The sequence below is a fragment of the Carassius auratus genome, chromosome 13 (assembly GCF_003368295.1).
Source record: "Carassius auratus strain Wakin chromosome 13, ASM336829v1, whole genome shotgun sequence".
Taxonomy (NCBI): domain Eukaryota; kingdom Metazoa; phylum Chordata; class Actinopteri; order Cypriniformes; family Cyprinidae; genus Carassius; species Carassius auratus.
The window spans coordinates 17367885-17380649 of NC_039255.1; the positions used below are offsets into that span (position 1 = coordinate 17367885).

A 12765-nucleotide genomic window follows, 5' to 3' on the forward strand; every position below is an offset into this window, starting at 1 on the left:
TCCCACACACAGGTACATACTTAAATTCTTATGAACAATAGACAAACATGTGCAGTGAGCATGTTTGGAGAGAAAACCTTCTTATGTTGCATCACAATACAAAATACTACAAGAAAGTGTTTAACACTTCTAACCAAAAAAATATAAATATAAAATGATATTTGTTAGCTTGTGTGTTTTAAAGCTTGTGAGAATCTGTGTTCAGTACCTCTGGTTTGCTGAGGCTAGAGGACACTAGAGAGCCTGAGCCCACATCCAGGTCCCACTGCTTGCGTCCCTGGTTCAGAGGATCCAGAGCGGCGATTCTCCCATCGAGTGTGCTGATGACCACCAGAACCCTGTCAGACACATTAAATACACAGGTTCACAAACAGGGACTAAATTCCAAAATAGACTAAACACAATTTTGCCTAAAAAAATAAATAAGACTAAAATACTTGTACATAATGTGATCCTTCTAAAATTTGCTGAAAATGACATTGAACAGTTGTATTAAATTATTTGTGTTTTTAATGTTTTATTAATGTGATTACATTACAGGGATGCACTGATATGAAAATTTTGGCCTATACCGATAATTCTTTATATATGAAAGCAGATAACCGATATGTTATATATAAATCTAAATCCAAATTTCTTATAGAATTTCTGAGATTCTGATTGCAAAAAAAACATTTAACACTTCAAAATAAATCAAACATAAAGCAGCCTTATAAATAAATCAAATAATGCAAACAAGTCCTTAGACAACATTACTTATGTGCAAAAAAATACAAAATCATGTGCCATAGATAAACGGAATAGACTTTGCACCGGAATAGACTTTGAAACCATATAGTTGAGGAAAATAAGATTGTTATTATTAACAATATATCAATGATTTAGAAAAATAAATATCTTAAATAATACCATTGTTTCAACTATAAGCTTTTCTGTTTAAGCAGTGTGTGCAGTTACTGAAAAGTTGAATGAACACCAGTAAACTGAAGCACTTTGTTAGTGATGGGTTAATTATTCTATATGAGGATCATATTTATACAACATAAAAATAATATTATAACTTCTATATGCATAAAATGATGCAAATGCAAAAGTGATCTTGAACTAAAGTTATGTGCTAGTCAGATGTGCAACTCAATGTGCTCTTCTTCCCGCAACAACGTCCTTAAACATGGCAAATAAACACAAATTATTGACAGCTTTTATTGGGGTAATAATCTCTTTATAATGTTATGCATATGACATTCCCAGTTAAACTAGGTATTAATGTTGTGCACTGCTGTTCACACAGTGTGCGCTGAAGCTGAAGAGCTGAATGAACACGGGTAAAAAGTGCTTTGTTGGCAGCTTATTTAACTCCAGGAAAAGCATAATATTAAATTAATCCGATACGAGATTAATCTGAATTTTATACAAAATAAACACAATATAACAACTTATGTAAAAAAAAAAAAAAGTTTGTTAAGTGCTAACCAGAATAAAACTTTTGTTGTGGATGCTCTTCCCGCAACAACGTGCTGAAACATGACAAATTAAACCAAAACTTTGTGCATTTATAAAATAAAGATAACAAACAAGGTGTGCTGTCTGCAGCCTGCAGTAGGGCTGCACGATGTGTCGTTTAAGCATCGATATCGCGAATCCACGATTGTCACATCGCAGGATGTAAGATGTAGGCTGTTGTAGTTGATCCGTTATTCATTAACTGTACGGCCCTTGACGAATGTGATTCGCGGATTAATTGCACAGCAGTTTTAAAATGTTAAGTCCTGTGAGTTTAACAGGGCAGAGAGAGAGAGAGCGTGCGCGAGAGAGCAATAAAAAATATCACAATGTCATTTTTTCCCAATATCGTGCAGCCCTAGTCTGCGGTGATCTTCATTTAGAAATGTGTTATTAAAATGAACTGTAACTCAGTGAATACTCAACAAAGAGACATGAGAGATATATCTATACAATATTGACATGTCTACTTTTAAACTAATCAAATGCCACCGAAAACAAATATTCTGTGATAAAGTAATCCATATGAAAACAACGTGATGTCTGTTTTTCAGGTCTCCCGTCATTATATCTAATGCGACCACGCCCACACACTGAACGCGCTTTTGAGATTCTAATGTTTCACTGAAGAGCGCGGCTTGAATGCGCCCATACAACAGAAAACAAAGCAGCGAGACAGTTTTTTATTATACTGTTTGATTCGCTTATTCCTCTTATTCGAGGAATAAGACATAATTAACCCCAAGAAGATGTGATGGTAATTACCTCAGGATTTGTGTTTTGGATTTCCTCAGAAAAAAAAAAAAAATGAAGTGCTTTATTCAGCAGAGATCATAAACATGAGTAAGTCTTTTTTTATTTATTTATATAAAGTACTTGTACTAGTTTTCACATAACATGTAAACATTTTACTAGTTAGACTTTTTCCAAACTATAATTCCTGATTAAGTGTATAATCAAGTGAAACATTATGAAGTTTCAATAACAATACACTATAGCCTACCATTCAAAAGCTTGATGTAAAGAATATAAATGTAACAAAATGTAACAAACAATGCTGTTCTTTAAATTTAAAAGATTGTTAAAAGGATTTATGGATGATTGTGTGACCGGATTAATGATGCAAAAAAATTCAGCTTTGAAAGTCAGCTTTGACCGTTCCTAATAAATTGTTTATCTGCACTTGCAAGTGAATATTAAATTATTTTGTGGGATAATTAAATATATTCAAAATAAACTACAAACATAAAAATATATACATTTATTCTGTCCTCACATTCTTTCTAGTAACTCTTCCCTCTCAGTGACACAAGCTGACTTAAAGGCTCATTATTCAGGCCTTTGTCTTCTCAGGTGTAAATCACAATGATATTCATGATAAATGACGCCTACTCGCATATGACTTTTACAAACAAAAAGTGTCTAAGAAAATTTAAATCAATATATTGTTTTCTGTGAGTGAGCAAACAAGATGATTTTTACATCATTTAGGAAGAAAACTCTAGGCTACAAGCTCCAATTCTCAAAAGTCCCGGGAACCAACATTCTCTACATGTTTTATGGCCCTATTCAAGTGATTTAACATTTTTAGTTTTTCTCTAATCACGCATAAACATTGTTTTCTTGAAAACACAATCATGTACATGCATGCTGCTCCCATATTATTATAGCCCAGTTTGTGCTGAATACAGTGATATTAGACTGAAGCAACTGAAAAAACACAAAATGTCAGTGCGTGACAAAACTTCTACAGGCCCCAAAAATACCCTTAGACCTCAGAGGGATAACTGTGCAGCTCCGTTGTGAATGCGCTCTTCCCATAACAAGGCACTGAAACATGGCCCACAAAGATTCCATGACAATATTTAACAGTAATGTTCTCATTGTATCATGACAGATTTGCCCTGCACATTGCACTTCACTGTATTTAACGTTTCAAAGTGATTCCAATAATATTTCAAGAGATTACAAACCATCATGGCGAACAGGGCGCATCTGAATTGTCTCTGCAGGAAATAATACATTATCTATCAGATTTAATATATCAGCAAAAATGTATTATCTGTTTGATAACGATAACATTAAAATGAACACTTACCGGCCTATACTGATATGTTGTGCATCCCTATTACATAATATATTTTGGGTTCCTAGATTCTGAAGTAGGTAGTGAAGATTTCCGCACCAAAATATTTGTCAAAAGAAATCATATAAAAAACAAGTGCTTAATGTCACGGACAATATTTTATGTGCAGGGTGGCCCATAGCAAAAACAATGGCAAAATAAGCATAATACAATTTAATGGTGTTAAAATAATTAAATAAAAAAAGAAGTAATTTTACACTTTTTTTTTTTTTTATCTTATCAAGATTGTTGTAAAATCATTGAAAGTATGCAACTGTTTATTATCAGTTAAGAAGGCAGTTTTTGGTAATAATTTTGGATTTATTACAAGGGCTAAACTGACACAAATTCTTAATGTCTACAATTGGCCAAGAGAACTGAGAGATGAAATGGTGCACGCACCAAACTATCACAAACTTTTTGTTCTTTTGTAGTATGCAGTAAAAGCTAACAAGAACTGAAGTCTACACAGGACACTTCTTGGCTAAAGTGCCAGGGAACTTTTTAATGGACATTAGGAAACACACCTGCAGGGTAGAGAGAAGGACTAAGAGTGAAGGAGTCACTTTGATCAAGTCTAAGAGAGTTAACATCACATCCTTTCAGACATCAACACTGTTGAGGTCAGAATTTAAGAGCACTTCAGTTCTGCTCATCTCAATGCTCTGGGCCAACACCTTATTTTCTCATTCTCCAATAGGATTGATGAGCAGAAAATGCTATGGCACAGCACTCCTGATTGGCTGAAAGGCCCCTCCAAAAATATGAGGGCTTATTGGTTGTTGCTAAGCAGTGGCCATTCTGAGAATGAATGGAGACACTACACAGGTCCCACCCAGACAAAAGAGTGATTGAGGAAAAGAAAAAAAATAGAGAGAGAGAGAGAGAGAGAGAGAGAGAGAGAATAAAGCAAGAATAACAAATCCCATTTTCTGGATGAGATCAAAGAGTAAGTGTATTCCACAGGCTGTTTTACCACAGGAGAAAAAGGGACTTAAAACAGAAGAAAAATCACTGGAGACAAATTGTAAAACTAAATTGAAAGTCAACAGTTTGTCTGACATTACAACAATTGTGTAGACTATTTTACAACTTAAACTGCATAAAAAGTGCCATGTGATGCAATTAATGTCAATGAGCATAGAATGAATTTCAATAATTTTGTGATAATGTAATATTCTAGGAGTACACTGAAACTAAACTCCTACTCTTGTAATTCAACATTGTTTTTATATCTGTTTAATATCTGTTCACATTTAATGACTTTTGTTTTGTTTTATTGCGCTTTAATTTAATTGGATTTTACTGCACTTGCGTATCTTCACTTTCGACATTGTTACTGTAGTATGTCTTTTTGTATATTTATGACCATCAGCAAGGCAAAGTAATAGTGTTGAATAAAAAAAAGAACATATAATTTTAACGTTACAGTAAATGTCAATATATACACCACTACTTTCAAAGATATAAAAAATGTACATAATGAGAAAACATTATGAAGAACACAAATGTCTGAATGTAAATTCTGAAAGGAGCTTTACTTTAAGTTACAGATGTTTAAAACTGTGCCTGAACTCAGAAATGACGCACACCCTTTTTCCTCTCTCAACATTATTTTTAATGCTGTTTAACACACTAAGCACTTTACACACAAACAGATCCTTAAGTGCATGTCCACACACTTGTGATCCCCACTTCTCTCTTCCTCTCTCTCTCTCTCTCTCTGAGGAAGTCAAGAGATTCTCAACTCAGACCTAATGTAAACAGACTGCATGGAGGAAGGAAAAAAAAATACTAGAGTATCTGAGGGGTTTGGTCCAATCACAGCAGGCTTTCCTCCTCCTTCAGCCAATCAGGGATTAGATACATTTCTGCACTTTCACCAGCCAATGAACATAAAAAGCCCACTGTAACCATGCCACAGCGAGCAGCTCATATCAGCCAAGTGTGAGTTAACAAGTACCACTGCAAAACACACACATGCAAAATAGTTTCATGGGGAGCACGTGGCCAAGTTGTGGAGGAACACCCCTGTAGAGAAGCCACAGAATCCATGACAGGCTAACGGAGTATAGTAGTACTTTGTGCAAACACAATTGTTCAACATGGACAACATGCAGAAACCTGACACAGCAATGAAGCCTACAACAATGTGATGCAAGCAACAATTCACTCAGGAATTATAAACCTGTCATTCTTTACTAACCCATACATTTAAAAAAATGTCCAAGCTGCTATTTTTCATACAATTGGAATAAATGGGGACTGATACGTTTGTCAAATTCCCAAAGAAATATCCATACACTCTTCTAAGGGTGCAGTCATACATTGTATTTAAGTTTGAAGAACTTAATATATATAAAAAATATGTGAAGCTGACCAATATAAAGCTGCTTGGTTTGGAAGACACCAAGTAAGTAGAGCCTCATACTAGCAAAAGAAAAAACAAGGAAAGCCTTATTAGGAAACAGACTGAAATACAAGTTATTGACTTAAAAATTAACACTGACACTCTGTTCAATGTCCTTTGTCCAAGTTTGCATGAAATTAGCAGAGATGTATAAAGTACTAGAGACCCATACTTGAGTAAAAGTACAAGTGCTCTATCAAAAAAGTGACTTGAGTAGAAGTAGAAGTGCTCTTTAAGCACCACACTTAAGTAGAAGTACTAAAGTATTCAACATTTTTTGTACTTAAGTATTGCAAGTAGTCTATTTTAAAATTTACTACTCAAGTACTGAAAGTAAAAGTAGAAGTATTGTGTTATGTAGTTATTAAAGAAAGTAGTCAAAAGTTTGAACATTTTTGTTCAAAATAGTAATTGTTTTTACTATTTCAAATGATTAACCTAAAGGACAATCACAATTCATTTGACTGTAACTTCTTGTAAACAAAAAACGGTTACTAGGGTTAGTTAGCCCAATTTGCAAAATGATGTCATTAATAACTTACCCTCATGTTGTTTCAAACCCGTAAGACATCAGAGGGTCATTTAGAATTTTTTGAAGCATCGAAAATACATTTTGGTCAAAAATAGCAAAAACTACGACTTTATTCAGCATTGTCTTCTCTTCCGTGTCTGTTGTAAGACAGTTAAAAACAAAGCAGTTTGTGATATCTGGTTCGCGAACGAATCATTCGATGTAACCGGATCTTTTTGAAACAGTCCACCAAATCGAACGGAATCGTTTTAAACGGTTCGCGTCTCCAATACGCATTAATCCACAGATGAATTAAGCTGTTAACTTGTTTAATGTGTCTGACACTCCCTCTGAGTTAAAACAAACCAATATCCCGGAGTAATTCATGTACTCAAACAGTACACTGACTGAACTGCTGTGAAGAGAGAACTGAAGATGAACACCGAGCCGAGCCAGATAATGACTCGTTCACGAGTCAAGAACCGTTTCTGTCAGACGCGTCTGATTCGTTAACTGATGAGCTGATGATACTGCGCATGTGTGATTTAGCGTGAAGCAAACCGACACACAGAGTGCTGGACTGAACTGATTCTTTTGTGATTGATTCTGAACTAATTCTGTGTTAATGTTATGAGCCCAGGTGCAGTAAACGCAAATGACGCCATTGCATCGAGCGCAAAAGAATCGGTGAACTGTTTTCTTCAACTGGTTTATTGAATCGAACTGTCAGAAAGAACTAACGTTACTGGTCATCCGAGAACCGATGCAACCGGTTCTTGACTCGTGAACGATTCATTATCTGGCTCGGCTCGGTGTTCATTTCTCTCTTCACAGCAGTTCAGTCAGCACGCGCAGTCTTCTTAATCGCTTGTTTCGCTCAATGATGTGCCAGCTTCATCAAACCTGCCATCTACAGTTCTGGCAGTGGTTTGTAATGGAATGATTCGTAACATTATTATAATTGTAACGAGTAACGATGCAGCACATAAAAAAAATATCGGAGTAAAAGTATTAAACTCAGCGAAAATATGTACCGAAGTAAAAGTGGAAGTAGGAGAAAAAAATAATACTCTAGTAAAGTACAGATACCGCCTTTTAGTACTTAAGTACAGTAGTGAAGTAGTTCTACTTCGTTACTATACATCTCTGGAAATTAGCAAATGATGACATTATTCCTTTTTAGACTGACTTCTCCTGTAGCATGAACTTAAATCTGGCCTCACATTATCAAAAACTTCCCATAAGACTTAACTGAAAAATAAAAGAGACCTAAAGGAATTAAAACCAAGTCTAATTCCACATATTGCACATGCATTTTATCTGTAGAAGTGTAGATTCTGCTGAATAAAAGTCTCCAAAGCACCATTTAGAAGGGGCATCTCTTAAAGTACGACAAAGACTATAGGATCCATCAAAGTGAAAGTGATTTTCTGCTCAAGTGAACAAAATAATATATAGCACTGCAGTAGCATGCAGAGCTCCGTATGGAGCGTTACACAAAACACTCGGCAATGAATTTCAAGGTACCATCTTCCCCTGGCAACATCATGTCCATAACTGTATATATCACTACAGAAAGAAGAAACACTCACCAGAACATTCAATCCTTCAGATGCACACACCACAATGAAAAAGTGCAGTGTGTGCTTTACTTGTTGATTGTGTGGTGGACCACAAAACTGTGACTAACTGTGTGTGCTAATAAAGAAGTAAATGAAGGCAAAATTCAAATTTTGGGATGAACTATGACTTTTAGACTAATGCAACCCATTCAAAAATAAGTTTCATTCATTCTAACATTGTATTTATGGTGGTCTTCTTCATCATGCAGTTTATTCTCCATGTATTGATTAAAGCATTTACTCAGTGTGTCTGAGTGTGTGTGTGTGTGTGTGTGTGTGTGTGTGTGTGTGTGTGTGTGTGTGTGTATCCTTAATCTGTCCTCTGACTCCATGTCACGTTCTGACACGCCCAAGCTGCTATCACAATGCAGAACTATATGCGCTTCTGCCATCTCAATTTACATTGCTATATTTGATCCATAGTGCAGAAACTTCACAGAAAAGCATTTCTAGCTGATTTTGATGATAAAATTTAACTAAACAGTAAAGCACACCTGTAAGATTTTTTCAATAAGCTCTGACACTTTTTAAAAAATAACACCACCTCCACAACAAACTTGGAGAGAGAAAAAAAACAGACCATGATTCCATTATGTACAAGTCAATGTCATTTCATTCCTCTTTAACTCTCATCATCTTCCTCCGGTTTCTATCTCTCTAATGTGTGCGGTGCGGAGAAATCAAAACTCTGTCACATGGTGCTGCTCTCTTCCTATTGGACGAGGCCTGGCCTTCATCTAGGTGGCTGATTTGTTGTTGCTAAGCAGTGAGGAACCAAACCACAGGAAAGCAGAGGTCCTGATTACAGGGTCCTAGTGCCTTCAGTTTTGGGTCTCGAAACCCTTCTCGTCTCCCCAATCTCTCTCTCTGCCACACCTCTCCCATCTTCCCACCCACTGCTGCAGTGCAGTAAGGTGTGTCCTCTGCAATGAATGAAGAAACGGCTTAAAAGAATCAAACCATAAACAGAGCAAAAATCTATCAAGACTGGAGCGAGTTTTGCCACATGGCTACGAGTAAAAACATTGAATCGACTTGCTTATAATAACTTGGCGTACATTAAACTGGTCTTGTTTTAATGGTTTGAGCAGCCTGTGAGATATTTCAAAAGTGTTCATCCATGTCAGCTGAAGTGGAAAAGTTTGCTTTAAAACATTCCAAGTTTGGTTCTGATTACAAGACGATGAAGTCTTATCGCAAAGTGATGAACTTCACTCGAGATCAAATGAAATGAATCTGACAGTCTCTCGCTAGTTATCTAACCATCAAGTCAGACATAAAAAAGCTCACAACAACAACAAGCACAAACTCTACCCTTTCCTTCCCTCCTGTTCCCTCTCTCTCTCTCTCTCTCCCAACTCAAATTCTGAGCACTTTTTCCTTCCATTCATCTAATTGGCCAACAAGTTTGCCAGCTCAGCTGTTCCGATTGGCTGTTGCTAAGCAGTAGGCAGTTGGAGCTAGACGTCTGGCAGAGTTTGCACCAGGCAGTGAAGAAGCGGCATCACTGTGAGTGTGTACTTGTGTGTGTGTGTGTGTGTGTGTGTGTAAGTGAGGGCACCTCGAGCGAAGTGTTCCTTCCAAAAGGTCCCTCAGGAATCACCAGCAGTCCAAAAATACACACACCGAGACAAAGCTGAGCTACATTAGTCTATAGGCCATACCTGAATTCTGCTCACCAATGAAACCACCAAACCAATTTAAAAAAGGGACACATTGTACCACAAATGAATTTTGTTATCGGTATATTCAAATAGCAATTGTGTTGCCTAGTCTTTACTCTAACAGCAGCCTGGGAATTGGTGCCTGGTTGGTTGCTTAGATCGGTTGGTTGGTCCATCTGGGAGATCTATCTTTACAATATGTTTCTTGTTTGTTTGTTTTTTTGCATTTTTTTCCCACCATCACTAGACTTCATGAACTGAACAACAGAAAAAAGTTGATGAGAGCATCTTTATCATAAGTGCTCCCTACAATCTTTGCTTTTGTTGTGAGTAGATTTCTCCAGGGTTAGACTCCCATTTGCCAGTCGACCATGCTGTGCAACACATAAAACTGTCCCAGGAGAACACCACCCCCCAGTAAAACAGTTCCATATCACGGGGAACGCCTGAGGGTGTTGATCATCACCGCCGTGTTACTGAGAATTAAGATCAAAGGTCTGGTTCTTGCATTCATGCATTATCAATAAAAGCCAGACTCTTGTTTTTTTATTCATATGTGATTGACGGTTGCCTGAACACAGCACATAAATGCATGAGATGGTTTGATTTTGAGGATCATGGGGTAAACATGGAGAAGTGCGAGTGAGTGTTTTATCTTGGTAGCAGGTGTGAAGGCAGCTGCTACTCTCACCCTGTAGAGATACCGAACCGCTGCAGTGTTAAACACACTACACAGTATTCCCTCGAGTGTGCATGACACATATAACTATGCCACCAGAAACAAAGACCAGCCCCTCCTTCCAATGATATATGACTACTGTCAAGACAAAATCCCAGGAACTTCACATTAAAAGCACAATCGTTGAAGTGGCTTTTAAAATTGCATTTTCTAGCAGGCTATTCATACATTCAGATAAAACATCATTGCACTGATCATTTGCAACATAGTGTATGTGAAGCTGACATATATCATATAAACCTCAACTAATTTTTTTCCCCCTGTTTCTAGCTTAAATAAAAAGTGTGGTTGGTGTAGAGTTGCAAGAAGCATGCATGTTATTTTTAGCCAATTCCTCTATAACCTGCAAATGATATAAATCATCTCTTCACTTGGCTGTAAATATGTAATTAGGTGACTTAACACAAGAGGCATTCAGGTGTGCAATTTACTGCTGCTACATATCCATCACCAATGCCAGAGCAAGTGCAGGTCTCATTCAGAATTTTGTATGAATTTTAAGCTTTTAATAAAATGGGATTAGTTTAGCCACAAATTAAAGTTCTTGAGACTTTTGTGGAACATAAAAGATAATTTTGAGTATTTTTTTCTTCCGTACCAGGTCAGGTCCCAAAAACTGTTTACCGTATTTTCCGGACTATAAGTCACACTTTTTTTTCATAGTTTGACTGGTCCTGCGACTTATAGTCAGGGGCGACTTATTTATCAAAATTAATTTGACATGAACTGAGAGAAATGAACCAAGAGAAAACATTTCCGTCTACAGCCACGAGAGGGCGCTCTATGCTCCTCAGTAGTCTACACTGAAATCATAGAGCTCCCTCTCGCGGCTGGAGATGGTAATGTTTTAGCTTGGTTCATTGTTCTAAATAAATGTGACTTATAGTCCAGTGCGACTTATATATGTTTTTTTCCTCATCATGACCTATTTTTGGAGTGATGCGACTTATACTCAGGTGCGACTTCTAGTCCGAAAAATACGGTAGTTACTTAAGCCCGGAAGACACCAAGCTGAAGGTCAGCCGTTAACCTAATGAAGGCGGTACAGACAGTAAGCTGTTTAAATGTTATGTGATCTTTTCCAATTATTCTAATATGTGAATATTTTCATAACAACATGAGCTGCTTAAAATTATTAAAGTTATCAACATTACGAATATTCAAAATGGTAAGCAAGTGCAGATTTTTTTACAGTTCATGTATCTGTGTTTATCTTGTAGATCTTCGTTGCGGTTTCTCCTTTTGAAATACGAATATATACTATTGATAGCTGCTGATATAGACAGTTAATTCTTCTCATGAATGCGCAGAACACACGGTAATTTGCCATCGGCTGTAGTCTGTGCACTGTGTTCGAGCACAGCCTTTTGGTCTAATGCTGCCGACATGAGGGGACAACACTGACGGCTTTCATCCCTGCTAGTTCTTTGAAGTCGGCTTGGTGTTTTCTGGCCTTTAGGCCACGTTCACACATCAGCAGAACGTGGTTGTCAGTCCTGTATTTAATTTGAGTCCTTATTACAGTTACGTTCACACACAAAATGGTTATTTTTCAGGTGTGACAACCACATTCTGTAAGCGAACTCACACCCTTAAATTTCCAGGACTCACAACCGCATTCTCGAAAAACTTGCGCTGTGTGAATGGAACAGGACTGGACAACTAGTTGTCAGTCACCTCACAGTCTCACCCGAGAGAGACGCTCTGCTGCACAAACACGTGTTTTCATGTGTGGTTTCAGTAACTTACAGTGATGGAGAAATGAGCTGTGTGTCATCTGAAAGTTTTAGATCGAGTCTTCCACCGGAACTGCTCCTGTCATTTTAAGTAGTGGTCAACTTATATATCGCCAAGGCCGATATATCGGTCCATATTTGGCATTTTGCAAATATCGGCATCGGCCAATACGTTTTTCTGGTTGGCCAATGTGCTCAAGGTGGGACCTTTATTTTGACAACGCTAGAGCAAACAGTGCTCATGTCTCAGTCTTGTTTACTGTCAATGTAAAAAGTTCTGTTTAAATACAGATAGAAGTCTGTCAAATAATCAGATAGAACTGTTAAACAAATGAATTAATGTATTTAAAAAGTATTAACAATTGTTTTTATATTATTAGTAATAGGCAAACATAATACTTTCTCGTTTGCTGTCCGGTGTCCCCATTGAGCAAATACACATTTATTTAATTTAA

At 36.9% G+C, this 12765-nt stretch overlaps 1 protein-coding gene across 1 annotated transcript in view; it reads right to left on the minus strand.

The window, feature by feature from the left end:
* The window catches only part of LOC113112896 (eukaryotic translation initiation factor 2-alpha kinase 3-like), a 31137-nt gene that overhangs the window by 13542 nt on the left and 4830 nt on the right, over positions 1 to 12765 (minus strand). Inside the window, exon 2 of the mRNA XM_026278812.1 lies at positions 209 to 338. Within this exon, the coding sequence (XP_026134597.1) occupies positions 209 to 338 (130 nt within the window). The remainder of the gene's footprint in view (positions 1 to 208; positions 339 to 12765) is intronic.